General features: G+C 39.9%; 1 protein-coding gene across 1 annotated transcript in view; it reads left to right on the top strand.

Moving 5' to 3' along the window:
* The first annotated feature begins 3308 nt into the window (after positions 1 to 3308).
* mrpl37 (mitochondrial ribosomal protein L37) overlaps positions 3309 to 8960 on the top strand; it is a 6344-nt gene continuing 692 nt past the window's right edge. The window contains exons 1-6 of the mRNA XM_035670233.1: positions 3309 to 3831; positions 4875 to 5058; positions 5812 to 5927; positions 6293 to 6481; positions 6909 to 7063; positions 7152 to 7283. Coding sequence (XP_035526126.1) covers positions 3447 to 3831; positions 4875 to 5058; positions 5812 to 5927; positions 6293 to 6481; positions 6909 to 7063; positions 7152 to 7283 — 1161 coding nt within the window. The 5' untranslated portion in view covers positions 3309 to 3446. The remainder of the gene's footprint in view (positions 3832 to 4874; positions 5059 to 5811; positions 5928 to 6292; positions 6482 to 6908; positions 7064 to 7151; positions 7284 to 8960) is intronic.

The following is an 8960-nucleotide window of genomic DNA, read 5'->3' as shown; positions in this document are numbered from 1 at the left end:
AAGGATCTATTGGCAGAAATGTAAGATAATATTCATAGGTATTTTTTCCTTAGTGTATAATAATCGTTATGTTTTCGTTACCTTAGAATGAGCTGTTTTTATCTATAGAGGGAATGGGTCGCCTTGTTAAACCAGAAGAATGGACAAACCAAACAGCGGCTCTAGATAGGACCCTTGGAATTCTTTGCACGTTCTGTGGCCACTGTAGTTTCTCCCTTGAGGTTGGAAAGGGAGGGTGAAATAAGGGAATAGCAACTACACTACTAGATGCCACAAAAACTTACACACTGGTCCTTTAAATGTGAATTTAAAGGTGAAATGTGAACTGTATAACCAACGAAAAATGTTGAAACTGATTACATCAAAAATTTTAAGTAAAACACAAAAAACATTCTTGATCATGTAGCTTTAGTCTCCTTATTTAAAAAAATCGACTTAATCAAGAATGTTTTCAATTGAATTTGTGTTACCGTAATTCAAAATTTCGATGTTATCCATTTGAACAATGTTTTTTAGTTAAAATAACTGACTGCATTTCAGTGTATGTGAATTCACCTTGTCGGATACAGTCCCTGCTCACCACAATAACACCTGTTTAATATAATGTAATGTAATGTAATGTTTCTTCAAAAAATAATGGTATCATCACATTTCGTCTCCTAGGACGAACTGTCCCTTGTCAATTTGACCTCCACCTGCCCCAATGTGACTGTGGTCCTGAGTATCAGCTCTGCTACAGAGACAGACACTGGTTATTACTCCTGCATGACCCAGCCACCTAATACCCTCAGCCACGCAGTCTGGATACAGATAGCAGGTAAGGCGCTGGTGAACAGGAACAGCATGGTCCTTTTGAAATGTCTCATGTCACATTTTATTTCACTTTTAATGGCAGTGTGTTGTCACTGGTCTTGTCAGCGAATCTACATCTTAAAAGTTCACTGTGTATTCATAGGTATGTTTTCATTAGTGTATAATCACCTGTAATTAAGATTTGTTGTGCTTGCTTTACCTTAGAATGAGCCATTTCATTTCTTCCTTGACTTATACGTTCAGACTATTTTATATTATTTATTTAATAATGATGAACCGTCCCCTCCTCAGAGAACCTGACAACCTCTACCCTGATCACACCCAGCATGCCACAGTGTGGCAGCACCCAACTCCACAGCAGTGCAGCAGGTGAGAGGTCACAGCCATGTTGCAACTTCTCAGAAGGGGTACTTCTCTGAACTGTAAGCTATGCAAAAATATTATATTTACAGTAAATTTAATATTATACTTCACATCTCAAGCATAGACAAATTTCAGTGCATCCATTTAAACTCCATCACTAAATGCCACCAAATCCTACACACTGGTCTTTTAAACTAAATCAGGAAATGTACATCATTTAAAAAACTACATTTTTGATGACACTTTGACCAACTGTGTTGGAACACCATCCACAGCTGAGTGACACTGTAGTGTTACTGGGTGGGAATCGTGTTTTGAAAATTACCCAATGATTTCCAACTCATGTGGCTTCTAATTTCACTTTAGAGTAAATAAAACCCCTTATTAATAAACATGTTATATATAATTACATTTTAATTTCATGTCTGTCAAAATCATCTTTACCTTGTCTTTTTTTTCTCTCTGCCTCGTTTCATCTCTGTTTATGTCCCTGCAGCTTTGCTTCCGAGAGATTGTATGTAACTAACAATAAGCCCATCTCACATCTGTCTGTGTCCATGTAGGTGTGCAGGGTCAGATATGGTACTGGATTCTGCTGGGAAAAACTGCCATCCTCCTCATTTTTTTGGCCACCCTGGCTGCAAAACACAAGAGAGGATGAGAAGAGAAGGATCCAGATATCGCTCTCAACTTCGCTTTTAATTTCTGCATTCTTCAGTCCTTGCATTAAACATTTAATGTCAGTGAAGCAGCTCCGGTATTCATCTGTACCAGAGGTTAATAATAGTGTTGGTTTTCTTGGTTCTCTGGAGAAATTTTATTGTTCATTGTTGCAATCAATCAATTTATTTAGCAGGCTTTCAGTCTATCTGACCTTTATCAGAGCATACCTGATGTATGTAATCACATGTAATGTTCTTTTAACATATTTATTTTTGGTATAAATATAATCTGTAACTTGGTAGTAGTGACACAGCAATGTTGACCACAAAAACTGAAATTGACTTGTTGAGAAATACAATTAGAATTAAATGATTCGTATGGTTCTTGTTGTATAATCGTATATAAATGCTAAAGCCTGACTGATTTAATGGTTGGCTGATACGGGCATAACATATAGATCTATCCCAGATATATTGGTATTGGTGTATATGTTTTCCAGTATGCACCCACTTTAAAACTGTTTTTACAGAACACATAATGCAGAAAATGATGAGTGGGGTATTTTAGAAATGTGTCATTGTGTAGTTTGTTCAGCAGAGCGCTCTACAACTCCACTGTTAACAATACTGTCAGTCAGCACTGTCTGCAGCACATGAAGCATCATGAGTGCATCACAGCTGAGCAGTGTCAAGCAGTGTCTTCACAGTAAGTAGTTTGTGATACTGAATTATGTTAAATTAATTTAAGATGTTAGAGAATATTTCACTTAAATATACAGCAGCCATCTGGGGACCTTTGCATATTCATATTGATGCAAAATCCACATTGAAAGGTCTATTTTCATTCAAGTTCAGTTATTCACTATATTGGCCACCATATATGACTTGTTTCCCTCTCAAATCGGTATCTGTCTCAGAAATCACATATTGATCGGGCTTTTATGATTGAGTACCTATAATAATACATGTTTCTTATGTCTGTATTACAGCTGAGAAAATTCCAATGCAGAGCATCAAACAGGGCCTACTCAAAGTCAGGTGTAAACAAAATAATAATAAAAAATAAATAGCAATGACAGGTATGTAGGACAACACTGTATACATATGTGTTGAAGGGACCTGAGGAGGAGTATTCTAAAATTGCACGCAAATGACACATGACAGTTATTGTTAAGACTTATTTAAGGCAGTATTTGTCTGGACATATTTAAAATGTGCCTGTAAGTGACAGTTCTCATTTCTAAAGGTAATGAGCCGGAAACTGTCAAGTAGATTAAAGCAAAAACAAATAAGTACAAATAAAAAAATAATAAAATGCAGCAGATATTATGAAAAAATAATAGTAATAATAATGAATAACAGAAGTATTACTTAGGACTAACAGGAAAAATAAAGAGTGTTTAGTTGTTTCCAGTGCCCTGCCCATCTACTACTACACACTCCAGTCCAGTGGGGGGCGGTAATGCAGCAGAAAAAAAAGTCACCGAAGAAGTGAGAGAATCTAACATGGCGGCGCCCTACAGCGGCATTCACTGACAGGCAATGACTCGGGTCAAAACAACAGCTTTAATCTTGAAACCCGAATAAGAAGAAGGCCCAGGAGCTAATATGTTTTCAGAAACGGCTCAGTGTTTAAAAATGGCGGCTCCGTTGTTTCCTCACACTGTTTTCTTGAAGGACTTGAGTCGGTTGTCCGCACATGGAGCTGCCGGCTGCCTCCAGGCCCGGAGACACTTCGGTGTCAGCCGCAGTCTGACAGCCAAGGTTCTCCCTCCGCGCAAACCCAGGGAGAGAGTGGCGATCCCCGGCCTGGAGATGGTCACCTACGGGGAACTGATGCACCGTGCGCCGGGGCTGGCTAAGCCCGCTAACCCACACTGGGAGAGGGACTACAAAGACCCCAGACATTACAGATCTCCTCCGACCCAGGAGATGCCGCTGTACAAGGAGAAACCGTGCTATGTGTACAACCAGAGGACCAGCGCACTGGAAGGTAAGCTGTCTGAGCCGTGGAACAGCCACTGCCAGCAGCTGCAGTGCATCAGTGGCACTATCACTGCCGAGGCTCAGTATTCTCATTTCCCCACCAAGAGTCAAAGATGTATTGAGTCATGTTTTCACAGCTGTGGACCTTCACTAATGATCAATAATTAAGTACATAGACCTAATTAGAAATGAGGTTAATCATTTCATGTTTTAAGAAACAAGTAGAGTGGTTGAATGATATATAACAGTAGACAGTCAGACAGACAGACAGATATTGAAAACCTTATTGAAACAAGTATACAGCAAGTTCAAAGCAGCTTGAATCTATTATCACAAATAAGCCAGGGGGACTAAAGTTAATAACAAAGACAAAAATAAAATAAAAAGTGAATAAAATATCTTGTAAAGACAACACATGTATGTTTTAACATCTTTTAGAAAATGTCTATATTACAGCACAACACAGATTCATATGACCAATATTAAAGTGAAGAAGTTTAATCAAAAATGCTTAAAATATATAAGCGCAATGCCAATATTATATCACAGTTTCACAGAAATGGATGAAGTCAACAATGTTGAATGTAACTTCATTCCTATGTGTGTGTTTTATCTGCTTGAGGTTGAATACTAATATAAATATAAAGCACATAATGGCTTTGACAGATGGTGTGTTTAGTCTTCTATGCTCGCTGTCTCAGAGATGCACTCTGTCCACACAGGATGTCAGTATTTCTAAGCCAATGATATGTGAAGGCATATGACAGGATGCAGTTTACCACCATAAAGTTCACCTGCTGAGATATTTCTGTCATTTTCAGATGTCATAGAATCAGCCTAAATGTTCACCCTGCACTAACCTTGGCAGATGAGCCTGAATGTATGTTTGATAATTGATATTCAGTACTATAAACTGTTAATGTGTTTGTTTGTGTTAATTCTCTCCACTGATTTATCACACAAAGTGCAGTGTAGATCCAAGCTGCAGGTTTCAATCATTTTTTAGAACCTCATGTTAGATTTTCATCTGTCTCTCTCTCTCTCTTTCAGGCGTGCGTCAAGCTGTGTGGTTGACCAAAACCAAGCTGATCTCTGGTCTGCCGCCTCAGCTGCTCTCATTGGCGGAGAGTCCTACCAATCAGATACCAGATCAGGATGAACAAGTACAGAACGCCATCAAACACGCCCGCTTTTGGGACACAACAGAGGAACGGCCAGACAAACAAAAATACAGGTAGTGTGACACAGCAGCGTACGTTTGGTGTGTATTGTCGACAGATGAATGAACTGTTAAAGCTCATTTTGTTGTGTGGATACTGCGAAATAATTACAGAATAAAAGTTTTTTTTAAATCGCTTAAATTAATTAAAAACAACAGAAAAATGCAAGTTGCCTTGAATATTTTCAGGAAATCTATTGCAAATTCAGTCTTTCTGAGTAGAAATAAACCAAATCAGGATCGTTCCAAACGTGCCAATATTTTGCACTAACGGGTCCAGATTTGGACAATCAACAACACTAGTAAATACCCTTATACATAGGTTTTTAGCAGGGGTTTAGTTTACTCTTTAAACCATACATGGGTGCCGCTAACTGGAGGTTAAAACTGATATAGGTTAATATATATAATATAACTTACTTGTTCTACCCTAGAAACTAGCCTAACAAGGACTGTGTGTGAATTATGGTTTTTTTATAGAACAGAAGCCGGTGTCTGAGGAAAAGACAAACCCAGTCATAAAGACGGGATTCGGGTGCATGAAACTTTTTTTGTGTGTCAAGTGTCATCTCATTGGTTGTCCATTGAAAGGTCACCGACAAATAAGTTTAAAGTGATTGAGTGTAATGTGGGAGGCAACTCACCTTTGCTAATGTAGTGTACTTTAGTTGAGAATCGGCAGCCGATGGCAGCACAGTGCTTGTTTGTTAAAATAAACAACTGTCCTCTCTCTCCCTGTTTGTGTATGTGCGTGTGCTCCCTCCCTAGCAACACTTTGCTCTTCAACCTGCTCCATCTGTGTGCCACTCTACAGCCCAGCCACCCAGCCATCGGTAGGAGGATCCTTGCTGAGAAATACTCATTGGCAGCTACATGGAGAAGAGGTAATGCACCCTCTCGGATTACCTGGTGGTAATGTTGGGTACCCTGTAGAGCTTTTGACCACTGCTAGTGCGGAGGAAGTGTCAGAGGATGACCAAAGTTGCTGGGACTCATTCTCCTGGGAACATGAATGTACAAAAATTCAGTGCAATCCATCCGTAGTTGTTGGGATATTTGAGTCTGGGACAAACTGGTGGACTGACTCAAAGACAGAGCCACGCCACAAGCATAGCTAGACATTAGTCTTGAAAATGTGTGAATGCTGCCTGAAATAATAACAATAATAATAATAATAATAACAATAAAAATGAATCTGAAAGTACAGAATGCATTCTGATGGACTTTCCACTCCATATTTGTTTATCAGGTGAGGATCTGTTCCAGATTAGGGGTCAGAATGGTTTGCTGCATAACTGCATGGACCCTCTCCCAGAGGTGTCTGGAAGACAGGAAGTGGCCGACACGGCCGATCACGTCCTGGAAACCTTCTATCCTGTCTCCCCCACCATCGACCTGCAGAAAGTACACGTATACAAAGAGAAGGTGAACTGCTCAGGTGAGTCCTCTCTCATGTCTCACAAATCCTGGTCCTGAAGCAGTAGTTTCCCTGAGGCTGAGTGCCACTTTGTCCAGAGTTCAGTAGGGCTGCAACTAACCATTATTTTCATTATCAATTAATCTGTTGATCATTTTCTTGATTGATCCATTAGCTGTTTGGTCCATAAAATGTCACTAAATGGTGAAGAATGTTGATCACTGTTTCCCAACCCAAAGATATTCAGTTTACTCTCATAGAGGACTAAAGACAGCAGAATATACTGAGATGTGAGAAGCTGAAATCAGAGAATTTTGACATTTTCTTCTTACAAAAATGTCAATTTATCCATTATCAATCAAAATAGTTGACACCTAATCAATTAATCGTTAAAGCTCTCGTGTTCAGACCAGTCAGTTATTAAGTGACGTCTCTGTTATTCAATCAGGTTTCAGGGGCGACTACCCTTACCCTCATGCCCACACAATTTACTTCTTGGAGGATGCTGATGCTCGCTGTAAGCTCCGCCCAGACCAGTTCAGAGCCAAAATGGTCATGTTCAGCTTTGCAAACGCTCTGGCCCGTGCACACAAACTGTATGGGGTAAGAATATATATACGATATATGTCCTTATGCACAGCAAGTGTGAACACACTGTATCACCATAATTATCCTTCTCTCTGTCTCTCAGACCCAGCCCCAGCGTGTGTTAGACCGACCTATAACCGTACAGGCAGTTGGGACAAACGGTAGAATTTTCCAGTTTCTGGTTTTCCAGCTCAACACCACAGATCTGTCAGGAGACGACGGCATCAAGAACCAGGTGCGTCATTGTGATCTGCTCCAGAATATGCAGCAGTGACAGGACTAGTGTTTATTCATGGGTAGACCAGCACAAAACAGTACAAACTACCTGCAGTAAATAGTATAAAGCTCCTGTTACAGCTCAAACAAATAGCGCTGTGCGTGTGCTTTAATGGAGCTCTGAAGTCACTTCTATTTATTTAAAGTCTCAAGGCACCATAAGTCCAGAAGGTGTCACCAAAATGCTATGAATGAATATATGTGACTCTTATATGTGTATCATTTTGAACAAACACCTTTTTATTTTCACATGCATTAGTTCTTTCAGTGCTCATTTTCATAGTCAGTACAATTGTGCATGTGGCATTGAGGTTATTAGGAAGTAATAAATACACAGGTGATATCAAAACAAAATGACAGAATAAAGAACTGTTCAAATACAAAATAATCTCCTAGTGTGTATCGTATCCTCTCCATATTAAGTGTGTCAGTCAGATCCTCTAGCCACATCTGGGCGGCTGTGGCTCAGAGGAAGAGCGGGTTGGTTGGTTCGATTCCCAGCTCCTCCCGCTGCATGTCGAAGTATCCTTGAGCAAGATACTGAACCCCAAATTGCTCCCGAAGCTGTGCATGTGAATGAATGCATTAGTGTCTGTTTGATGGGCTTTGCCATCACTGAGTAACTGTGTGAATGTGCGAATGTGGCACGTAGTGTAAAAGCACTTTGCGTGGTCGGGAGACTAGAAAGGTGCTATACAAGTACAGGTCCATTTACCATCTTCAGAAGTAGGAACGGTTGTGATTTTCCATACTATGAGAATGAATTTCTTTATAAGGCAGTAAGACAGACAAGGCTGCTGTGCTGCGTTAAGCTTTCTGAATGTATTGTAATGAATTTAAAGCTACTGCCAGCAGCCAGTTAACCTAGCTTAGCATAATGACTGGAAACAGGGAGAAACTAACCTGGCTCAGTCTGAAAGTACCAAAATCTGCCTACTGGAGTCTGTGCTGTTTGCCCAGCGATCTCTGCAAATACTGACTCAAGGAAGTTTTTGCTCCCATGACATAGTCTGGCAAGTAACCCCCATAAAACCTAACACGACATTGCCAGACTAATTGAATTAGTCCAGAACCTCTCAGTTTATTTGTAGTGTTGTGTGTGGTGTTATCAATGGGCGCAAACCAAAATGCCTACAACCAATCAGAACAACAAAACATGTGACGATGTAACATAATCACATCGTTCTTATCAACAATAGCTTCGAGTGCAGTTGTTTTTTGTTTTTTTTTCTTAGAGAAAATACACTGTTCAGTTTGTTTAATGCTGATGTAATTTACAGGAACAGTTCCACACAGCAGCAGCCATCTTTGTTGTTTCCAAAAATGCCTTAACAGCCAATAAGGTCACACTCCTCTATACAGTCATCATATAAAACCCGACCAGGTCCAGGACTGGTGGAAATTTGTCTGAATGTGAGGGTGGCCAGACGCCTCTGCCAGAGTAAATAACATATGAGCTCGCAGATTTGTCTTTTTTTGTCGGTTTTTATACAGATTAAACAAACAAGATATAACATGTTAATTAGTTACCTTAAAGGGTTATGGCAGTTTTTAAACTTAGGACAGAGCCGGGCTACATGTTTTCCCATGTTTCCAGTATTCATATGTTGCCACCTGCCTCGAGCCAATCAGTCTT

The sequence above is a fragment of the Morone saxatilis genome, unplaced genomic scaffold (assembly GCF_004916995.1).
Source record: "Morone saxatilis isolate NCDOM2014 unplaced genomic scaffold, NCSU_SB_2.0 Contig23, whole genome shotgun sequence".
Taxonomy (NCBI): Eukaryota; Metazoa; Chordata; class Actinopteri; family Moronidae; genus Morone; species Morone saxatilis.
This window is presented reverse-complemented; position numbering and strand designations above follow the sequence as displayed.